Source organism: Lithobates pipiens, unplaced genomic scaffold (assembly GCF_037356315.1).
Source record: "Lithobates pipiens isolate NorthernLeopardFrog02 unplaced genomic scaffold, aLitPip1_a1.2 Scaffold_3, whole genome shotgun sequence".
In the NCBI taxonomy this organism is placed as follows: Eukaryota; Metazoa; Chordata; class Amphibia; order Anura; family Ranidae; genus Lithobates; species Lithobates pipiens.
Window position 1 is genome coordinate 281,843,298 of NW_027507790.1, and position 24,272 is coordinate 281,867,569.

At 44.1% G+C, this 24,272-nt stretch overlaps 1 protein-coding gene across 3 annotated transcripts in view; it reads left to right on the forward strand.

Moving 5' to 3' along the window:
• MARK4 (microtubule affinity regulating kinase 4) overlaps positions 1–24,272 on the forward strand; it is a 115,509-nt gene that overhangs the window by 55,222 nt on the left and 36,015 nt on the right. For all 3 annotated transcript variants that reach the window (XM_077463195.1, XM_077463196.1, XM_077463197.1), the window contains exon 6: positions 13,949–14,185. In XM_077463195.1, coding sequence (XP_077319321.1) covers positions 13,949–14,185 — 237 coding nt within the window. The remainder of the gene's footprint in view (positions 1–13,948; positions 14,186–24,272) is intronic.

Sequence of the window (24,272 nt, forward strand, 5' to 3'; positions counted from 1 at the left end):
AGAGTGAGGAGAAGAGATATCAGAGAATGTAATGTGGAGAGTGAGGAGAAGAGATATCAGAGAATGTAATGTGGAGAGTGAGGAGAAGAGATATCAGAGAATGTAATGTGGAGAGTGAGGAGAAGAGATATCAGAGAATGTAATGTGGAGAGTGAGGAGAAGAGATATCAGAGTATGTAATGTGGATGGTGAGGAGAAGAGATATCAGAGAATGTAATGCGGAGAGTGAGGAGAAGAGATATCAGAGAATGTAATGTGGAGAGTGAGGAGAAGAGATATCAGAGAATGTAATGTGGAGAGTGAGGAGAAGAGATATCAGTGAATGTAATGTGGAGAGTGAGGAGAAGAGATATCAGAGAATGTAATGTGGAGAGTGAGGAGAAGAGATATCAGTGAATGTAATGTGGAGAGTGAGGAGAAGAGATATCAGTGAATGTAATGTGGAGAGTGAGGAGAAGAGATATCAGTGAATGTAATGTGGAGAGTGAGGAGAAGAGATATCAGAGAATGTAATGCGGAGAGTGAGGAGAAGAGATGTCAGAGAATGTAATGTGGAGAGTGAGGAGAAGAGATATCAGAGAATGTAATGTGGAGAGTGAGGAGAAGAGATATCAGAGTATGTAATGTGGATGGTGAGGAGAAGAGATATCAGAGAATGTAATGCGGAGAGTGAGGAGAAGAGATATCAGAGAATGTAATGTGGAGAGTGAGGAGAAGAGATATCAGAGAATGTAATGTGGAGAGTGAGGAGAAGAGATATCAGAGAATGTAATGTGGAGAGTGAGGAGAAGAGATATCAAGGAATGTAATGTGGAGGGTGAGGAGAAGAGATATCAGAGAATGTAATGTGGAGAGTGAGGAGAAGAGATATCAGAGAATATAATGTGGAGAGTGAGGAGAAGAGATATCAGAGAATGTAATGTGGAGGGTGAGGAGAAGAGATATCAGAGAATGTAATGTGGAGAGTGAGGAGAAGAGATATCAGAGTATGTAATGTGGAGAGTGAGGAGAAGAGATGTCAGTGAATGTAATGTGGACGGTGAGGAGAAGAGATATCAAGGAATGTAATGTGGAGAGTGAGGAGAAGAGATATCAGAGAATGTAATGTGGAGAGTGAGGAGAAGAGATATCAGAGAATGTAATGTGGAGAGTGAGGAGAAGAGATATCAGAGAATGTAATGTGGAGAGTGAGGAGAAGAGATATCAGAGAATGTAATGTGGAGAGTGAGGAGAAGAGATATCAGAGAATGTAATGTGGAGAGTGAGGAGAAGAGATATCAGAGAATGTAATGTGGAGAGTGAGGAGAAGAGATATCAGAGAATGTAATGTGGAGAGTGAGGAGAAGAGATATCAGAGAATGTAATGTGGAGAGTGAGGAGAAGAGATGTTAGTGAATGTAATGTGGAGAGTGAGGAGAAGAGATATCAGAGAATGTAATGTGGAGAGTGAGGAGAAGAGATATCAGAGAATGTAATGTGGAGAGTGAGGAGAAGAGATATCAGTGAATGTAATGTGGAGAGTGAGGAGAAGAGATATCAGAGAATGTAATGTGGAGAGTGAGGAGAAGAGATATCAGTGAATGTAATGTGGAGAGTGAGGAGAAGAGATATCAGAGAATGTAATGTGGAGAGTGAGGAGAAGAGATATCAGAGAATGTAATGTGGAGAGTGAGGAGAAGAGATGTTAGTGAATGTAATGTGGAGAGTGAGGAGAAGAGATATCAGAGAATGTAATGTGGAGAGTGAGGAGAAGAGATATCAGAGAATGTAATGTGGAGAGTGAGGAGAAGAGATGTTAGTGAATGTAATGTGGAGAGTGAGGAGAAGAGATATCAGAGAATGTAATGTGGAGAGCGAGGAGAAGAGATATCAGAGAATGTAATGTGGAGAGTGAGGAGAAGAGATATCAGAGAATGTAATGTGGAGAGTGAGGAGAAGAGATATCAGTGAATGTAATGTGGAGAGTGAGGAGAAGAGATATCAGAGAATGTAATGTGGAGAGTGAGGAGAAGAGATATCAGAGAATGTAATCTGGAGAGTGAGGAGAAGAGATATCAGAGAATGTAATGTGGAGAGTGAGGAGAAGAGATGTTAGTGAATGTAATGTGGAGAGTGAGGAGAAGAGATATCAGAGAATGTAATGTGGAGAGCGAGGAGAAGAGATATCAGAGAATGTAATGTGGAGAGTGAGGAGAAGAGATATCAGAGAATGTAATGTGGAGAGTGAGGAGAAGAGATATCAGAGAATGTAATGTGGAGAGTGAGGAGAAGAGATATCAGAGAATGTAATGTGGAGAGTGAGGAGAAGAGATATCAGAGAATGTAATGCGGAGAGTGAGGAGAAGAGATATCAGAGAATGTAATGTGGAGGGTGAGGAGAAGAGATATCAGAGAATGTAATGTGGAGAGTGAGGAGAAGAGATATCAGAGAATGTAATGTGGAGAGTGAGGAGAAGAGATGTCAGTGAATGTAATGTGGAGAGTGAGGAGAAGAGATATCAGAGAATGTAATGTGGAGAGTGAGGAGAAGAGATATCAGAGAATGTAATGTGGAGGGTGAGGAGAAGAGATATCAGAGAATGTAATGTGGAGAGTGAGGAGAAGAGATATCAGAGAATGTAATGTGGAGAGTGAGGAGAAGAGATATCAGAGAATGTAATGTGGAGAGTGAGGAGAAGAGATATCAGAGAATGTAATGTGGAGAGTGAGGAGAAGAGATATCAGAGAATGTAATGTGGAGGGTGAGGAGAAGAGATATCAGAGAATGTAATGTGGGCGGTGAGGAGAAGAGATGTCAGTGAATGTAATGTGGAGAGTGAGGAGAAGAGATATCAGAGAATGTAATGTGGAGAGTGAGGAGAAGAGATATCAGAGAAAGTAATGTGGAGAGTGAGGAGAAGAGATATCAGAGAATGTAATGTGGAAAGTGGGGAGAAGAGATATCAGAGAATGTAATGTGGAGAGTGAGGAGAAGAGATATCAGAGAATGTAATGTGGACGGTGAGGAGAAGAGATATCAGAGAATGTAATGTGGAGAGTGAGGAGAAGAGATATCAAGGAATGTAATGTGGAGGGTGAGGAGAAGAGATGTCAGAGAATGTAATGTGGAGAGTGAGGAGAAGAGATATCAGAGTATGTAATGTGGATGGTGAGGAGAAGAGATATCAGAGAATGTAATGTGGAGAGTGAGGAGAAGAGATATCAAGGAATGTAATGTGGAGGGTGAGGAGAAGAGATATCAGAGAATGTAATGTGGAGGGTGAGGAGAAGAGATATCAGTGAATGTAATGTGGAGGGTGAGGAGAAGAGATATCAGAGAATGTAATGTGGAGAGTGAGGAGAAGAGATATCAGAGAATGTAATGTGGAAAGTGGGGAGAAGAGATATCAGAGAATGTAATGTGGAGAGTGAGGAGAAGAGATATCAGAGAATGTAATGTGGAGAGTGAGGAGAAGAGATATCAGAGAATGTAATGTGGAGAGTGAGGAGAAGAGATATCAGAGAATGTAATGTGGAGAGTGAGGAGAAGAGATATCAGAGAATGTAATGTGGAGAGTGAGGAGAAGAGATATCAGAGAATGTAATGTGGACGGTGAGGAGAAGAGATATCAGAGAATGTAATGTGGAGAGTGAGGAGAAGAGATATCAAGGAATGTAATGTGGAGGGTGAGGAGAAGAGATGTCAGAGAATGTAATGTGGAGAGTGAGGAGAAGAGATATCAGAGTATGTAATGTGGATGGTGAGGAGAAGAGATATCAGAGAATGTAATGTGGAGAGTGAGGAGAAGAGATATCAAGGAATGTAATGTGGAGGGTGAGGAGAAGAGATATCAGAGAATGTAATGTGGAGGGTGAGGAGAAGAGATATCAGAGAATGTAATGTGGAGAGTGAGGAGAAGAGATATCAAGGAATGTAATGTGGAGGGTGAGGAGAAGAGATATCAGAGTATGTAATGTGGAGAGTGAGGAGAAGAGATATCAGAGAATGTAATGTGGAGAGTGAGGAGAAGAGATATCAGAGTATGTAATGTGGAGAGTGAGGAGAAGAGATATCAGAGAATGTAATGTGGAGAGTGAGGAGAAGAGATGTTAGTGAATGTAATGTGGAGAGTGAGGAGAAGAGATATCAGAGAATGTAATGTGGAGAGTGAGGAGAAGAGATATCAGAGAATGTAATGTGGACGGTGAGGAGAAGAGATGTCAGAGAATGTAATGTGGAGAGTGAGGAGAAGAGATATCAGAGAATGTAATGTGGAGAGTGAGGAGAAGAGATATCAGAGAATGTAATGTGGAGGGTGAGGAGAAGAGATGTCAGTGAATGTAATGTGGACGGTGAGGAGAAGAGATATCAGAGAATGTAATGTGGAGAGTGAGGAGAAGAGATGTCAGAGATTGTAATGTGGAGGGTGAGGAGAAGAGATATCAGAGAATGTAATGTGGAGAGTGAGAAGAGATGTCAGAGAATGTAATGTGGAGAGTGAGGAGAAGAGATGTCAGAGAATGTAATGTGGAGAGTGAGGAGAAGAGATATCAGAGAATGTAATGTGGAGAGTGAGGAGAAGAGATATCAGTGAATGTAATGTGGAGAGTGAGGAGAAGAGATATCAGAGAATGTAATGTGGAGAGTGAGGAGAAGAGATATCAGTGAATGTAATGTGGAGAGTGAGGAGAAGAGATATCAGAGAATGTAATGTGGGCGGTGAGGAGAAGAGATATCAGTGAATGTAATGTGGAGAGTGAGGAGAAGAGATATCAGAGTATGTAATGTGGACAGTGAGGAGAAGAGATATCAGAGAATGTAATGTGGAGAGTGAGGAGAAGAGATATCAGAGAATGTAATGTGGAGAGCGAGGAGAAGAGATATCAGAGAATGTAATGTGGAGGGTGAGGAGAAGAGATATCAGAGAATGTAATGTGGAGAGTGAGGAGAAGAGATATCAGAGAATGTAATGTGGAGGGTGAAGAGAAGAGATATCAGAGATTGTAATGTGGAGAGTGAGGAGAAGAGATGTCAGTGAATGTAATGTGGAGAGTGAGGAGAAGAGATGTCAGTGAATGTAATGTGGACGGTGAGGAGAAGAGATATCAAGGAATGTAATGTGGAGAGTGAGGAGAAGAGATATCAGAGAATGTAATGTGGAGAGTGAGGAGAAGAGATGTCAGTGAATGTAATGTGGAGAGTGAGGAGAAGAGATGTCAGTGAATGTAATGTGGACGGTGAGGAGAAGAGATATCAAGGAATGTAATGTGGAGAGTGAGGAGAAGAGATATCAGAGAATGTAATGTGGAGAGTGAGGAGAAGAGATATCAGAGAATGTAATGTGGAGAGTGAGGAGAAGAGATGTCAGTGAATGTAATGTGGAGAGTGAGGAGAAGAGATATCAGAGAATGTAATGTGGAGAGTGAGGAGAAGAGATATCAGTGAATGTAATGTGGAGAGGGAGGAGAAGAGATATCAGAGAATGTAATGTGGAGAGCGAGGAGAAGAGATATCAGAGAATGTAATGTGGAGGGTGAGGAGAAGAGATGTCAGTGAATGTAATGTGGAGAGTGAGGAGAAGAGATATCAGAGAATGTAATGTGGAGAGTGAGGAGAAGAGATATCAGAGAATGTAATGTGGAGGGTGAGGAGAAGAGATATCAGAGAATGTAATGTGGAGAGTGAGGAGAAGAGATATCAGAGAATGTAATGTGGAGAGTGAGGAGAAGAGATATCAGAGAATGTAATGTGGAGAGTGAGGAGAAGAGATATCAGAGAATGTAATGTGGAGAGTGAGGAGAAGAGATATCAGAGAATGTAATGTGGAGAGTGAGGAGAAGAGATATCAGAGAATGTAATGTGGACGGTGAGGAGAAGAGATATCAGAGAATGTAATGTGGAGGGTGAGGAGAAGAGATATCAGAGAATGTAATGTGGAGAGTGAGGAGAAGAGATATCAGAGAATGTAATGTGGACGGTGAGGAGAAGAGATATCAGAGAATGTAATGTGGAGAGTGAGGAGAAGAGATATCAGAGAATGTAATGTGGACGGTGAGGAGAAGAGATATCAGAGAATGTAATGTGGACAGTGAGGAGAAGAGATGTCAGTGAATGTAATGTGGACGGTGAGGAGAAGAGATATCAGAGAATGTAATGTGGAGAGTGAGGAGAAGAGATGTCAGAGAATGTAATGTGGAGGGTGAGGAGAAGAGATATCAGAGAATGTAATGTGGAGAGTGAGGAGAAGAGATATCAGAGAATGTAATGTGGAGAGTGAGGAGAAGAGATATCAGTGAATGTAATGTGGAGGGTGGGGAGAAGAGATATCAGAGAATGTAATGTGGAGAGTGAGGAGAAGAGATATCAGAGAATGTAATGTGGAGGGTGAGGAGAAGAGATATCAGAGAATGTAATGTGGAGAGTGAGGAGAAGAGATGTCAGTGAATGTAATGTGGAGGGTGGGGAGAAGAGATATCAGAGAATGTAATGTGGAGAGTGAGGAGAAGAGATATCAGAGAATGTAATGTGGAGAGTGGGGAGAAGAGATATCAGAGAATGTAATGTGGAGAGTGAGGAGAAGAGATATCAGAGAATGTAATGTGGAGAGGGAGGAGAAGAGATATCAGAGAATGTAATGTGGAGAGTGAGGAGAAGAGATATCAGAGAAAGTAAAGTGGAGGGTGAGGAGAAGAGATATCAGAGAATGTAATGTGGAGAGTGAGGAGAAGAGATATCAGAGAATGTAATGTGGAGAGTGGGGAGAAGAGATATCAGAGAATGTAATGTGGAGAGTGAGGAGAAGAGATATCAGAGAATGTAATGTGGAGAGTGAGGAGAAGAGATGTCAGAGAATGTAATGTGGAGAGTGAGGAGAAGAGATATCAGAGAATGTAATGTGGAGAGCAAAGAGAAGAGATATCAGAGAATGTAATGTGGACAGTGAGGAGAAGAGATGTTAGTGAATGTAATGTGGAGAGTGAGGAGAAGAGATATCAGAGAATGTAATGTGGAGAGTGAGGAGAAGAGATATCAGAGAATGTAATGTGGACGGTGAGGAGAAGAGATATCAGAGAATGTAATGTGGAGAGTGAGGAGAAGAGATGTCAGAGAATGTAATGTGGAGAGTGAGGAGAAGAGATATCAGAGAATGTAATGTGGAGAGTGAGGAGAAGAGATATCAGTGAATGTAATGTGGAGGGTGAGGAGAAGAGATGTCAGTGAATGTAATGTGGAGAGTGAGGAGAAGAGATATCAGAGAATGTAATGTGGAGAGCAAAGAGAAGAGATATCAGAGAATGTAATGTGGACAGTGAGGAGAAGAGATGTTAGTGAATGTAATGTGGAGAGTGAGGAGAAGAGATATCAAGGAATGTAATGTGGAGGGTGAGGAGAAGAGATATCAGAGAATGTAATGTGGAGAGGGAGGAGAAGAGATATCAGAGAATGTAATGTGGAGAGTGAGGAGAAGAGATATCAGAGAATGTAATGTGGAGGGTGAGGAGAAGAGATATCAGAGAATGTAATGTGGAGAGTGAGGAGAAGAGATATCAGAGAATGTAATGTGGAGGGTGAGGAGAAGAGATATCAGAGAATGTAATGTGGAGAGTGAGGAGAAGAGATGTCAGTGAATGTAATGTGGAGAGTGAGGAGAAGAGATATCAGAGAATGTAATGTGGAGAGTGAGGAGAAGAGATATCAGTGAATGTAATGTGGAGAGTGAGGAGAAGAGATATCAGAGAATGTAATGTGGAGAGCGAGGAGAAGAGATATCAGAGAATGTAATGTGGAGAGCGAGGAGAAGAGATATCAGAGAATGTAATGTGGAGGGTGAGGAGAAGAGATGTCAGTGAATGTAATGTGGAGAGTGAGGAGAAGAGATATCAGAGAATGTAATGTAGAGAGTGAGGAGAAGAGATATCAGAGAATGTAATGTGGAGGGTGAGGAGAAGAGATATCAGAGAATGTAATGTGGAGAGTGAGGAGAAGAGATATCAGAGTATGTAATGTGGAGAGTGAGGAGAAGAGATATCAGAGAATGTAATGTGGAGAGTGAGGAGAAGAGATATCAGAGAATGTAATGTGGAGAGGGAGGAGAAGAGATATCAGAGAATGTAATGTGGAGAGCGAGGAGAAGAGATATCAGAGAATGTAATGTGGAGGGTGAGGAGAAGAGATGTCAGTGAATGTAATGTGGAGAGTGAGGAGAAGAGATATCAGAGAATGTAATGTAGAGAGTGAGGAGAAGAGATATCAGAGAATGTAATGTGGAGGGTGAGGAGAAGAGATATCAGAGAATGTAATGTGGAGAGTGAGGAGAAGAGATATCAGAGTATGTAATGTGGAGAGTGAGGAGAAGAGATATCAGAGAATGTAATGTGGAGAGTGAGGAGAAGAGATATCAGAGAATGTAATGTGGAGAGTGAGGAGAAGAGATATCAGAGAATGTAATGTGGAGAGTGAGGAGAAGAGATATCAGAGAATGTAATGTGGAGAGTGAGGAGAAGAGATATCAGAGAATGTAATGTGGAGAGTGAGGAGTAGAGATATCAGTGAATGTAATGTGGAGAGTGAGGAGAAGAGATATCAGAGAATGTAATGTGGAGGGTGAGGAGAAGAGATATCAAGGAATGTAATGTGGAGGGTGAGGAGAAGAGATATCAGAGAATGTAATGTGGAGGGTGAGGAGAAGAGATATCAGAGAATGTAATGTGGAGAGTGAGGAGAAGAGATATCAGAGAATGTAATGTGGAGAGTGAGGAGAAGAGATATCAGAGAATGTAATGTGGAGAGTGAGGAGAAGAGATATCAGTGAATGTAATGTGGAGGGTGAGGAGAAGAGATGTCAGTGAATGTAATGTGGAGAGTGAGGAGAAGAGATATCAGAGAATGTAATGTGGAGAGTGAGGAGAAGAGATATCAGAGAATGTAATGTGGAGAGTGAGGAGAAGAGATATCAGTGAATGTAATGTGGAGAGTGAGGAGAAGAGATATCAGAGAATGTAATGTGGAGAGTGAGGAGAAGAGATATCAGAGAATGTAATGTGGAGAGTGAGGAGAAGAGATATCAGAGAATGTAATGTGGAGGGTGGGGAGAAGAGATGTCAGAGAATGTAATGTGGAGGGTGAGGAGAAGAGATATCAGAGAATGTAATGTGGAGAGTGAGGAGAAGAGATATCAGAGAATGTAATGTGGAGAGTGAGGAGAAGAGATATCAGAGAATGTAATGTGGAGAGTGAGGAGAAGAGATATCAGAGAATGTAATGTGGAGGGTGGGGAGAAGAGATGTCAGAGAATGTAATGTGGAGGGTGAGGAGAAGAGATATCAGAGAATGTAATGTGGAGAGTGAGGAGAAGAGATATCAGAGAATGTAATGTGGAGAGTGAGGAGAAGAGATATCAGAGAATGTAATGTGGAGGGTGGGGAGAAGAGATGTCAGAGAATGTAATGTGGAGGGTGAGGAGAAGAGATATCAGAGAATGTAATGTGGAGAGTGAGGAGAAGAGATATCAGAGAATGTAATGTGGAGAGTGAGGAGAAGAGATATCAGAGAATGTAATGTGGACGGTGAGGAGAAGAGATATCAGAGAATGTAATGTGGAGAGTGAGGAGAAGAGATGTCAGTGAATGTAATGTGGACAGTGAGGAGAAGAGATGTCAGTGAATGTAATGTGGACGGTGAGGAGAAGAGATATCAGAGAATGTAATGTGGACAGTGAGGAGAAGAGATGTCAGTGAATGTAATGTGGACGGTGAGGAGAAGAGATGTCAGAGAATGTAATGTGGAGGGTGAGGAGAAGAGATATCAGAGAATGTAATGTGGAGAGTGAGGAGAAGAGATATCAGAGAATGTAATGTGGAGAGTGAGGAGAAGAGATATCAGTGAATGTAATGTGGAGGGTGGGGAGAAGAGATATCAGAGAATGTAATGTGGAGAGTGAGGAGAAGAGATATCAGAGAATGTAATGTGGAGGGTGAGGAGAAGAGATATCAGAGAATGTAATGTGGAGAGTGAGGAGAAGAGATATCAGAGAATGTAATGTGGAGAGTGGGGAGAAGAGATATCAGAGAATGTAATGTGGAGAGTGAGGAGAAGAGATATCAGAGAATGTAATGCGGAGAGTGAGGAGAAGAGATATCAGAGAATGTAATGTGGAGAGGGAGGAGAAGAGATATCAGAGAATGTAATGTGGAGAGTGAGGAGAAGAGATATCAGAGAAAGTAAAGTGGAGGGTGAGGAGAAGAGATATCAGAGAATGTAATGTGGAGGGTGAGGAGAAGAGATATCAGAGAATGTAATGTGGACGGTGAGGAGAAGAGATATCAGAGAATGTAATGTGGAGAGTGAGGAGAAGAGATATCAGAGAATGTAATGTGGAGAGTGAGGAGAAGAGATATCAGAGAATGTAATGTGGAGAGTGGGGAGAAGAGATGTCAGAGAATGTAATGTGGAGAGTGAGGAGAAGAGATATCAGAGAATGTAATGCGGAGAGTGAGGAGAAGAGATATCAGTGAATGTAATGTGGAGAGTGAGGAGAAGAGATATCAGAGAATGTAATGTGGAGAGTGAGGAGAAGAGATATCAGAGAATGTAATGCGGAGAGTGAGGAGAAGAGATATCAGAGAATGTAATGTGGAGAGGGAGGAGAAGAGATATCAGAGAATGTAATGTGGAGAGTGAGGAGAAGAGATATCAGAGAAAGTAAAGTGGAGGGTGAGGAGAAGAGATATCAGAGAATGTAATGTGGAGGGTGAGGAGAAGAGATATCAGAGAATGTAATGTGGAGAGTGAGGAGAAGAGATATCAGAGAATGTAATGTGGAGAGTGAGGAGAAGAGATATCAGAGAATGTAATGTGGACGGTGAGGAGAAGAGATATCAGAGAATGTAATGTGGAGAGTGAGGAGAAGAGATGTCAGAGAATGTAATGTGGAGAGTGAGGAGAAGAGATATCAGAGAATGTAATGTGGAGAGTGAGGAGAAGAGATATCAGAGAATGTAATGTGGACGGTGAGGAGAAGAGATATCAGAGAATGTAATGTGGAGAGTGAGGAGAAGAGATGTCAGAGAATGTAATGTGGAGAGTGAGGAGAAGAGATATCAGAGAATGTAATGTGGAGAGTGAGGAGAAGAGATATCAGAGAATGTAATGTGGACGGTGAGGAGAAGAGATATCAGAGAATGTAATGTGGACGGTGAGGAGAAGAGATATCAGAAAATGTAATGTGGACGGTGAGGAGAAGAGATATCAGAGAATGTAATGTGGAGAGTGAGGAGAAGAGATATCAGAGAATGTAATGTGGAGAGTGAGGAGAAGAGATATCAGTGAATGTAATGTGGAGGGTGAGGAGAAGAGATATCAGAGAATGTAATGTGGAGAGTGAGGAGAAGAGATATCAGTGAATGTAATGTGGAGAGTGAGGAGAAGAGATATCAGAGAATGTAATGTGGAGAGTGAGGAGAAGAGATATCAGAGAATGTAATGTGGAGAGTGAGGAGAAGAGATATCAGTGAATGTAATGTGGAGGGTGAGGAGAAGAGATGTCAGTGAATGTAATGTGGAGAGTGAGGAGAAGAGATATCAGAGAATGTAATGTGGAGAGTGAGGAGAAGAGATATCAGAGAATGTAATGTGGAGAGTGAGGAGAAGAGATATCAGAGAATGTAATGTGGAGAGTGAGGAGAAGAGATATCAGAGAATGTAATGTGGACGGTGAGGAGAAGAGATATTAGAGAATGTAATGTGGAGAGTGAGGAGAAGAGATATCAGAGAATGTAATGTGGAGAGTGAGGAGAAGAGATATCAGAGAATGTAATGTGGAGAGTGAGGAGAAGAGATATCAGTGAATGTAATGTGGAGAGTGAGGAGAAGAGATATCAGAGAATGTAATGTGGAGAGTGGGGAGAAGAGATATCAGAGAATGTAATGTGGAGAGTGAGGAGAAGAGATATCAGAGAATGTAATGTGGACGGTGAGGAGAAGAGATATCAGAGAATGTAATGTGGAGAGTGAGGAGAAGAGATGTCAGAGAATGTAATGTGGAGAGTGAGGAGAAGAGATGTCAGTGAATGTAATGTGGAGGGTGAGGAGAAGAGATATCAGTGAATGTAATGTGGACGGTGAGGAGAAGAGATATCAGGGAATGTAATGTGGAGAGTGAGGAGAAGAGATATCAGAGAATGTAATGTGGACGGTGAGGAGAAGAGATATCAGAGAATGTAATGTGGACGGTGAGGAGAAGAGATATCAGAGAATGTAATGTGGAGAGTGAGGAGAAGAGATATCAGAGAATGTAATGTGGACGGTGAGGAGAAGAGATATCAGAGAATGTAATGTGGAGAGTGAGGAGAAGAGATATCAGAGAATATAATGTGGAGAGTGAGGAGAAGAGATATCAGAGAATGTAATGTGGAGGGTGAGGAGAAGAGATATCAGAGAATGTAATGTGGAGAGTGAGGAGAAGAGATATCAGAGAATGTAATGTGGAGAGTGAGGAGAAGAGATGTCAGTGAATGTAATGTGGAGAGTGAGGAGAAGAGATGTCAGTGAATGTAATGTGGACATGGGGGGGGGGGGGAATTTCCCGGAGAATGTGGAGTGGTTGGTGGATATTGAAGCTACCAGAGCTATTGGAAGAGATGAGGACATTGCTGTGGTGTTGAGGGGGTGGGAATGTTGGAATTTGGGAATGTTGGAATGGGGGAATGTGGTCATTTTGGGAATTTTGGGATATGGGAATTTTGGGATATGGGAATGGGGGAATTTGGGAATGTTGAAACGGGGCAATGTTGGAATGTTGGAATGTGGGAATGTGGAAATGGGGGAATTTGGCAATGTTGGAATGGGGGAATGTTGGAATGGGGGAATGTTGGAATGGGGGAATGTTGGAATGGGGGAATGTTGGAATGGGGCAATGTTGGAATGGGGGAATGTTGGAATGGGGCAATGTTGGAATGGGGGAATGTTGGAATGGGGCAATGTTGGAATGGGGGAATGTTGGAATGGGGCAATGTTGGAATGGGGCAATGTTGGAATGGGGCAATGTTGGAATGGGGGAATGTTGGAATGGGGCAATGTTGGAATGGGGCAATGTTGGAATGGGGGAATGTTGGAATGGGGGAATGTTGGAATGGGGCAATGTTGGAATGGGGCAATGTTGGAATGGGGCAATGTTGGAATGGGGCAATGTTGGAATGGGGCAATGTTGGAATGGGGGAATGTTGGAATGGGGGAATGTTGGAATGGGGCAATGTTGGAATGGGGCAATGTTGGAATGGGGCAATGTTGGAATGGGGGAATGTTGGAATGGGGGAATGTTGGAATGGGGCAATGTTGGAATGGGGCAATGTTGGAATGGGGCAATGTTGGAATGGGGCAATGTTGGAATGGGGCAATGTTGGAATGGGGCAATGTTGGAATGGGGGAATGTTGGAATGAGGGAATGTTTGAATGTGGGAAAGTGGGAATGTTGGAGTGGGGCAAAGTTGGAATGGGGGAATGTGGGAATGGGGGAATGTTGGAATGGGGCAATGTTGGAATGGGGGAATGTTGGAATGAGGGAATGTTTGAATGTGGGAAAGTGGGAATGTTGGAGTGGGGCAAAGTTGGAATGGGGCAATGTTGGAATGGGGCAATGTTGGAATGGGGGAAAGTTGGAATGGGGGAATGTTGGAATGTGGACAGCGGTGAGGGTGGAATGCCTCGGGTGGTGGAGTATTTGCTGGATGTTTGGGTTGATTGGTGGTAGACGGATCCAGCAGTGAATGGTGATGTTAATCAGAATGATCGATGGTCCGTGTTCTGTGTGTGGGCTGATCCTTCAGATTTGGGCTGTGCTCTCGGCACACCCAGAATACCGGATGTAATCCTCACATTGCTCCTCTGTAGGGAAAGGACGTCTAATAGTCGGAGAGGATTATTATTAATGACGGAGTGACATCGGGACGTCTCTTTTCTTCTTCTCTACAGGCAGAGAACCTTCTCCTGGACGCCGAGGCCAACATAAAGATCGCAGACTTTGGCTTCAGCAATGAGTTTACTCCGGGAGGAAAGTTGGACACATTCTGTGGCAGTCCTCCATATGCTGCTCCGGAGCTTTTCCAGGGAAAGAGGTATAATGGACCTGAGGTGGATGTCTGGAGCCTCGGGGTCATCCTCTACACCCTGGTCAGCGGGTCTCTTCCTTTTGATGGACAGAACCTCAAGGTAAACTTCTTTGGCTGCTACAAGTTATCATTGTTGGGGATAATAACTGGAGACGAGTCTCCCTTCCCCCCGACCCCCTTTACTTACCCCATCAGGGATTGCCTTCCCTCTTGCCTCCTGCACGCTACATGCAGGAACCTCCTTCTCCCTTCCCTGTAAGGCATTCAGTGCAAAGATCTCCTTTTCTCCAAGTTCAACAATGTGGCTGTTAGTGAACGTAACGAATACGAATTTATCTGATAACAAAAGAAAAAAGCCGCGCACGTACATAAATACTGTAAATACAATTAAATATAAACACCTAATGAGTGATTAATTGATTGCAATAGTAGTGAAAAAAAGTTGATCTACCCCTCTAATAAATAAACCAACCATAGCATCATTTATAAAAAGAATTATAAATAACAAGTGTTAATAATGAAATTCAAAAAATCCCAGTGAAACGATAAAAAAAAAAGTCCAATAAATGAAAAAATAGTCCAGTGAAAACGTAATAATTACTTACATTTCATAAGAATTCATGGAAAAATTTAAAAATATTAGATTAATAGCAGCAATAAAAATGAAATGTAAAAAAATATATATTAGCGATAATAAAAAAAAAATGGTGTTAATATGAGTGTAATAATAATAATGTAAAAAAAAAAAAAAAAATACAAAATGATTAACCACTTGCTTACTGGGCACTTAACCCCCCCCCTCCTGCCCAGACCAATTTTCAGCTTTCAGCGCTGATGCACTTTGAATGACAATTACGCGGTCATACAACACTGTACCCAAATGACATTTTTATCATTTTTTTCCCCACAAATAGAGCTTTCTTTTGGTGGTATTTAATTACAGCTCGGAGATTTATTTTTTGCTAAACAAACAAAAAAAGATGCAACAAAAAAATAAAAAATCATGTTTAATATTTTGGTATAAAATTTTGCAAAAAGGTCATTTTTCTCCTTCATTGAAGTGCGCTGATGAGGCGACACTGATAGGCTGCACTGGTGGGCACTGATAGGCTGCACTGGTGGGCACTGATAGGCATAGTTAAAGCGGCACTAATAGACACAGATAAGATGGCACCGATAGGCACAGATAAGGCAGTACTGATGGGCACAGATAAGGCGGCACAGATGGGCACAGATAAGATGGCACGGATGGGTGGCACGGATGGGTGGCACTAAGGGGCAATGATAGGTACCACTGATAGATGGGACTGATGGGCACTGATAGGTGGCTCTCATAGGTGGCACTGATGGGCGGCACTGATGGGCACTGGTAGATGACACTGATGGGCACGGATATGTGGCACTGGGGTGCAGTACCGTTGTTGAGGCAGATTGTGGGCACTGATGTGTGGCACTGTGGGCACTGCTGGGTGGCACTGACGGGGGGGAACTTATTTATTCCTGAGGTGGCACTGGCAGGGGGCAGGTGGGCACTGGTAAGCTGGCCGTGATCGGGACTGATGTCCCGATCACGGCCGCCGGTGATCGGCTCTTTTTTTTTTCTCCTCGCGCTGTCAGCGCGAGGAGGAAAAGTAGCCGATTACCGACTCCGTTGTATCACATGATCAGCTGTCATTGGCTGACAGCTGATCACGTGGTAAGGGGGTCGGGATCGACCCCTTGCTCGGATCTGTGATCAGGCGAGTCTCATAGACTCGCCAATCACAGAGCGGGGCGCGCAGGCCGCTCGTGCACGGGACGACGTCAATAGACGTAGTCCCGGCAAAGGAGGTCTGCGCTGTAGCCGTCATCTGGCTTTAGCGGATCTCAAGCGGTTAATCAAAACACACCAAGGATCGTGACCACCACCACACAAAATATGCGTTTACCAAAAGGCAAGCGATTTCATGCCCACAGTCAATCTCCACAGCACCTCCTCACACCATGATCACCGTAGGGCTCCCTTATTGAATGAAACAGGCCGGGACCGTCAACAGCAGCAACATGAAGCAGAGAGGCGGTACTCGGGATTTCAGGCAAATGGAAAGAAGACTCACCATAGCATAATTTCCGTGTAACAAATTTAATAAAAGTAAAAGAAATACACTTACATAGAAAGCAGTGAAAACGCCCATAAAAAATGCCGGCCGGCATGCAATCGCCCGTCCAACCTACACTGTATCGCAATGACGTCAGCACGTCTGCCACCCGACGTACGTTTCGTCGTATCTGAAGTTACAAATTATCAGAAATAATGAATACCGCATCTAAAACAAATTAATAATAAATAATAATAAAAAAGTAATTTTGTTACGTTCCATTCATTTCGATACGGCATTCGCTATTTCAGATCATTTGTAACTTCGGATAAATTCGTATTCGTTGCGTTCACTAACAGCCAAATTTGAAAGGAAATTCCAATACCTATAATTTAATAGTTTAGTAATAGTTATATTATTATTAGTTATTATTTCAGATTTTCGAATTTTTGGGATTTTAGTTCGCTATTATTTCATTTTCTTCCTTATTTTCGGATTGTTAAATTTCTGAATTTTCGAATTTCCAGTTTTTCGAATTGTTGGATCTTCAGATTTTCGAATTTCCAAATATTCAAATTTCTGAATATCCTGAAAAATAGGTTAAATGGGTTTTTCGTTAAAGTGGAGTTCCACTGGAAAAAAAAAAAAAAAATTAAAAGTCAGCATCTACAAATACTGCAGTTTCTGACTTTTAAAATAAAGACACTTACCTGTCGGCGATGTCCTCACCCAAAGCCGACCCCGTCTCTCACCTCCCGGGTGGAGGCGCCGCCATCTTCAGTAAGGGAGTCAGGAAGTGAAGTCTTGCGGCTTCACAGCCTGGTTCCCTACTGCGCATGTGCAAGTCGCGCTGTTGTTGTGGGATGGCAGGACATTTAAAGTGGGGCCAAACACTTACATGACCTTATCTTCATTATCTTCAATATTTCAAGGCAATTTGCTTGGTCAAGATGAATAATGATGAAAAAAAAAAGGAGATGTGTAATAAAGGAAAAATCTAAGGCCACCAGAAAGTTATCCTGGAGAAAGGTTCCTAATGCCACCAGAAAGTTATACTGGACAAAGGTTCCTAAGGCCACCAGAAAGTTATAGTGGACAAAGGTTCCTAAGGCCACCAGAAAGTTATAGTGGACAAAGGTTCCTAAGGCCACCAGAAAGTTATACTGGACAAAGGTTCCTAAGGCCACCAGAAAGTTATACTGGACAAAGGTTCCTAAGGCCACCAGAAAGTTATACTGGACAAAGGTTCCTAATGCCACCAGAAAGTTATCCTGGACAAAGGTTCCTAAGGCCACCAGAAAGTTATACTGGACAAAGGTTCCTAAGGCCACCAGAAAGTTATACTGGACAAAGGTTCCTAAGGCCACCAGAAAGTTATACTGGACAAAGGTTCCTAAGGCCACCAGAAAGTTATCTCGGAGAAAGGTTCCTAATGCCACCAGAAAGTTATCCCGGACAAAGGTTCCTAAGGCCACCAGAAAGTTATACTGGACAAAGGTTCCTAATGCCACCAGAAAGTTATACTGGACAAAGGTTCCTAATGCCACCAGAAAGTTATCCCGGAGAAAGGTTCCTAAGGCCACCAGAAAGTTATACTGGACAAAGGTTCCTAATGCCACCAGAAAGTTATACTGGACAAAGGTTCCTAAGGCCACCAGAAAGTTATACTGGACAAAGGTTCCTAAGGCCACCAGAAAGTTATACTGGACAAAGGTTCCTAATGCCACCAGAAAGTTATACTGGACAAAGGTTCCTAAGGCCACCAGAAAGTTATCCTGGAGAAAGGTTCCTAAGGCCACCAGAAAGTTATACTGGACAAAGGTTCCTAATGCCACCAGAAAGTTATACTGGACAAAGGTTCCTAAGGCCACCAGAAAGTTATACTGGACAAAGGTTCCTAATGCCACCAGAAAGTTATACTGGACAAAGGTTCCTAAGGCCACCAGAAAGTTATACTGGACAAAGGTTCCTAGGGCCACCAGAAAGTTATACTGGACAAAGGTTCCGAAGTGTCAGAAACCCCGAAACCATGAAATCAGGCCGAGACAGAAATACAGTTAAATCCCACTTGTTTAATAAAACTAAAAAGAACAAATGTAGTCAAAACATAGCCAAAATTCAGTAACTGGAACAGATAGTCAGCCAAGCCAGAAGTCAGGGATCAATGTAGTGGAGCAGCAAGCAGGATCTGGAGCCAGAAGGGATGTCAGCAAAGCAAGTCTGGAACAGGATCGCAGGAGATAGTTTCTGTGGTGTTGACTAAAGTGAAGGCAGAGATCCTCTGGACTGGACGGCTTAAGTAGGCAGGACTGATGAGCAGGATATCAACAGCTGAGTAACTGTGGAGAGATGGGAGCTGGAAATTAGCCGACAGCTGAGCGGCCAGTTCAGAGAAGGAAGGGCTGAGCCCAACCCTGACAGTCTTCCCTCCTCAACGACTCCTCCCCCTTGGAGGACCACCAGGCTTGAGGGGAAAACGTCTATGGAAATCACGGAGGAGGACAGGGGCATGTACGTCCGAGGATGAGACCCAAGAGTGTTCCTCCGGACCGTACTCCTTGCAATGCACCAGGTACTGTATGTGCCCACGGAACCTACGGGAGTCAATAATGGACTGTACTTCATACTCCTCATGGTTCTCAACCTGTACAGGGTGAGGACGTGGCACTGAGGTGGTAAAGCGGTTGCAGACCAAAGGTTTTAATAAGGAGACACGAAATACATTCAAAATACGCATATTAGAAGGAAGGTCCAACGCGTAAGCCACTGGGTTAATCCTGCAAAGAATACGGAATGGCCCATTAAACTGAGGTGCGAGATTCAGTGAGGGAACACGAAGCCGGAGGTTGCGAGATGACAGCCAGACTCTGTCCCCAACCTGGTAGGAAGGTGCAGGCAGGCGTCTGCAGGCAGCATGGAGTCTGTACCTATCATTAGCATGACGCAAAGCCTCCTGGACTTGTGCCCAAGTGGAACAAAGACCACGGAGATGCTCCTCTAACGCAGGAATACTCTGCGGAACAAACGAGTCAGGCAACATGGAAGGTTGGAAACCATAATTCACCATAAATGGAGACAATCGGGAGGCAGAATTCAAGGCACTGTTGTGAGGAAACTCTACCCAAGGTAATAGGTCAGACCAGTTGTTATGATGGTCAGAAATATAGCAACGTAGGAATTGCCCCAAGGACTGATTGGCTCGTTCTGCGGCCCCATTAGACTGCAGGTGATACGCAGAAGAGAACGCAAGCTGAATTCCCAACTGTGCACAAAAGGCTCACCAGAACCAGGAGACAAACTGACTGCCCCTATCCGAGACAATCACCTTGGGTAGCCCAAGTAAGCAAAAGATCTCCCAAGCAAAAATGGAGGCCAGTTGGCAACTTCTTAAGTGGAATACAATGACACATCTTTGGGAACCGGTCAACCACCATAAGGATAACAGTGTTGCCCTGGGAGTTGGGTAACTCTACAATGAAATCCATAGACTGGTGGGTCCAGGGCCTCTCTCCATTGGGTATGGGTTGTAGGAGGCCCACTGGAAGATGTGGAGTCTTACTCTGAACATACACGGAACAGGCAGCTATGAAGGCGGTTGCATCAGCACATAGACTAGGCCACCAGAATGGTTGGAAAATGGCCCAAAAGAGTTGATGGGTGGCCAGCAGCCTTGGGAGAATGGTAAGTCTGGAGCACTGCAGTACGGAGACTCTCTGGGACAAAGCAGAGGTCACAAGGTTTATCAGGAGGAGCATGGACCTGAGCAGCAAGAATTTTGTCACCCAAAGGAGAAGTGAGACTGGTGAGAACCGTAGCCAAGATACGATCAGGAGGAATCATAGGAACCGGAACCGACTCCGACTTGGAAGTGGAGGAAAATTGTCGTGACAAGGCATCAGCCCTTACATTCTTAGTTACTGGTAAGAATGAGACAATGTAAATGAAACTTGACAAGAAAAGAGCCCATCGCGCCCTTCTGGAAGAGAGTCGCTTAGCCTCAGACAAGAATGTGAGGTTCTTATGGTCAGTAAGAATAAGAACGGGCACAGTGGTACCTTAGAGGAGATGTCTCCATTCTTTCAGGGCTAAAATGATCGGCAACAGCTCTCTGTCACCAATCTCATAATTGCACTCCGCAGGTGACAATTTCTTGGAAAAATAGCCACAAGAATGCATAGCGCTCTCAGAGGTAGTAGTTTGAGAAAGAAGGGCTCCAACTCCAGTCTCAGAAGCATCAACTTCTAGAATAAAAGGCAACGTAGGATCAGGATGTGCCAACACAGGAGCAGAAACAAAGGCAGCCTTGAGAGTCTCAAAGGCCTTAATGGACTCCGGAGACCAACTCTGTGGGTTACCGTCCTTCCTGGTCATATCAGTCAGAGGCTTCACCAGAGACGAGAAGTTACAAATAAACTTCCGATAGTAGTTGTCAAAGCTCAGGAAACGCTGCAGAGGACGTAAACCCATGGGTCGGGGCCACTGTAGGACTGCCGAAAGTTTCTCTGGGTCCAATGAAAAAACCAGCAGTGGAAATGACATAGCCCAGGAATGTAACCTGTTCACGATGGAACTCGCACTTCTCCAGTTTACAATAGAGATTGTTCTCTCTTAGTTTCTGAAGCACACGACAGATATCTGTGTGGTGGCTCTCCAGGAACTTGGAAAATATGAGGATATCATCTAGATAAACCACCACACACAACTGCAACAAATCTCGGAGGACATCGTTAATAAATTCCTGGAAAACTGCGGTACAAAGGCCAAAAGGCATTACCAGGTATTCATAATGGCATGTTCTGGTATTAAACGCAGTATTCTACTCATCGCCCTCCTTAATCCTCACAAGATTATATGCTCCTCTCAAATCAAGCTTTGTGAAAATCGTTGCTCTCTTGAGATGGTCAAATAACTCTGTAATCAATGGAATCGGTAGGCATTCTTAATCGTGAAACAATTGAGACCCCTATAATCTATACAAGGTCTCAGGTCATCGCTCTTCTTCTTCACGAAGAAGAAAGCAGCACCAGCAGGAGACGAGGATTTGCGGATGAAACCTCAAGAAAGTGTGTCAGCAACATACTCCTCCATGGCCTTATCCTCCAAGACCGACAAAGAGTAAACCCGGCCATGAGGAGGTATGGCACCAGGTTGAAGGTCAATCATGCAATCATAAGGCCGATGTGGAGGCAAACTACCGGCTTGACCTTTATCAAAGACATCACCAAAATCACGGTACTCCTCCGGCAGGGAGGGGAGTGAAGCGGTGCACAGGACCTTGGATACCTTCTGGAAGCATGTCTCACTGCATTGTGGTGACCAGGAGAGAACCTCAGCACGGAGCCAATCAAAAGAGGGGTTGTGTCTCTGCAACCAAGGACAACCAATAACCAGCGGAAACTTAGGTGAGGAAATAACTTGGAATTGGATTATCTCATGGTGAAGAGCCCCTACAGCCATGGACAACGGAACCGTCACATGGGCAGGCTGTAAAGGTCTCCCGTCAAGAGCCTCAATGGCAAGTGGAGTGTCACGCAGCTGCAGCGGAATCGAGTGCTGCAAAACAAATGCAGCATCAATGAACAGGCCTGCAGCCCCAGAGTCGATTAGAGCCTGTATCTCGATGGACGACTCAGCCCAAGAAAGGGTGATCGAAACCAGGAGCTTATCCTTCTGCATAACTGGGGATGAAACAACGCCACCTAAGGGCTGTCCATGACAGGACCTCAAGGTTCGGGCGTTCCCTGGACGGGTAGGACAAAACTTCAAAATGTGACCTGCCTGGCCACAATAAAGGAACAATCTCTCCCTCCTCCTAAAGGCTCTCTCATCCGCAGAGAGACGCGTGAAGCCCAGGTGCATGGGTTCATCTTCACTGACCGACTTGGTACCAGGAGGCATGGGAGGTGAGGGAGGCATGGGAGGTGAGGGAGGCATGGGAGGTGAGGAAGGTATGGGAGGTGAGGAAGGTATGGGAGGTGAGGGAGGTATGGGAGGTGAGGAAGGTATGGGAGGTGAGGAAGGTATGGGAGGTGAGGAAGGTATGGGAGGTGAGGAAGGTATGGGAGGTGAGGGAGGCATGGGAGGTGAGGGGGGCATGGGAGGTGAGGGGGGCATGGGAGGTGAGGGGGGCATGGGAGGTGAGGAAGGTATGGGAGGTGAGGGAGGCATGGGAGGTGAGGGAGGTGAGGGAGGCATGGGTGGGACTACAAAGCTCGGAGACAAACGTACAGGAGGCTTCCGCAAGCACTCCCTAAGAGAAAGTCTTTCTGAGTCTGGAGTCAATGAGGATGGCAAACGAGATCAAGCTCTCCAGCTCAGTGGGTATATCTCGAGCTGCTATCTCATCCTTGATGGAATCCGAGAGACCATGAGAAAAAGCAGACATGAGGGCCTCATTGTTCCAAGCAACCTCTGCTGCCAGAGTACGGAATTCAATGGCGTAGTCGGCAACAGTTCTCGTACTTTGATGGACATGAGGCACTTGGCAGCAGAAGCGGAGCGTGCGGGAACGTCAAATACCCTTCTAAAGGAGGCCACAAACTCAGAGTAACTCAAGACAACAGGTTTTTGCATCTCCCATAGAGGGTTAGCCCAGGCCAAGGCTCTCTTAGAAAGCAAAGATATCACCAAACCTACTTTGCTTCTGTCCGTGGGAAACGCCTGGGGCAGCATTTCGAAGTATATCTCAACCTGATTGAGAAACCCTCTGCATTGAACTGGATCACCCCCAAATCTCTGGGGAAGCGGAGCAGAACCAGACATACCTCTTATAGAGGTAATACTCGAGGCGGGTGCCTGCACAGAAACTGGCACAGCAGCAGGGACGGCCTGCGACTCAGGTTGTACTGGAGAAGCCACCGTGGGGGATTCCAGGTGAGCCGTGTGATTCAGGAGCAATTGTAACGCCAAGGCAAACTGATCCATGCGGTGATCTTACTCATCCAATCTGGAAAAAATATTACCAACAAGTGGATTGACTGTATCTTCTGACTTCATGACCTTCACCTACTGTCAGGAACCATGAATCAGACTGAGACAGAAGTACAATTAAATCACACTTGTTTATAATAAAAGTAAAAAGAACAAACATACTCAAAACATAGGCAAAGTTCAGTAACCGGAACGGATAGTCAGACAAGCCAGAAGTCAGGGATCAGTGTAGAGGAACAGCAAGCAGGATCTGGAGCCAGAAGGGATGTCAGCATAGCAAGTCTTGACCAGGAACACAGGAGATAGTCTCTGTGATGTTGACCAAGGCGAAGACAGAGCTGCTCTGGACTGGACGGCTTAAGTAGACATGACTGACGAGCAGGATATCATCAACAGCTGAGTAACTGTGGAAAGATTGGAGCTGGCAATTAGACGACAGCTGAGCGGCCAGCCCAGACAAGGAAGGGCCAAGCCCAGCCCTGACACTAAGGCCACCATGCATTAGGCCACAGCATATCCGAAAATGGGGAGTAATAGTATTTCACAACAAGTATAACAACCATAGAGCAAGCCGTAGATGTGGCAACAAGAAATAACGGGCAACTGAGCAAATAAATCCAAATCTAAATGTTCCCATACCTGTCTAAAACTGGCCATACATGATACAATCTTCTTCTACAATTTTACTTTAGATTTACCAAAACCGTATAATAGGAGTTCAAACCTAAACACTTTATCAATTTGTATGCAATCAGGCCGGCCCTTGCACTACATAAATCTAAAGGGAATTTGAAAAAGAACATTGTTGTATGTATGGTCAGCTTTAGACTCGATGTGTGTATGGCACCAGGGCACTGAGCACATGTGCCCCAAATATTGGTCTGAGCGGGATCCAAAACTGGACGGGTGGTTGTTAAATGGGCTGCGGTGGCCAATACATGGCCGGGGGGCCACCAGCAAATCGGTCTGGATATTTTTGCTTCTCTTCTTACTTCCTGCTGTGTCTCTGGGACAGGAAGTGAAGGGAGATCTCCAGCGGGAGACACAAATTAAAAGGAAACCTGATGGGGTCTTAACCCTTCCATACTGCATCCGAAACTAAAATACAAACAAAAAACGATTGTTTTGGCCATACACTTAACACTGAAGTCCAGGCGGATATAAAAGTCACAAATGAAT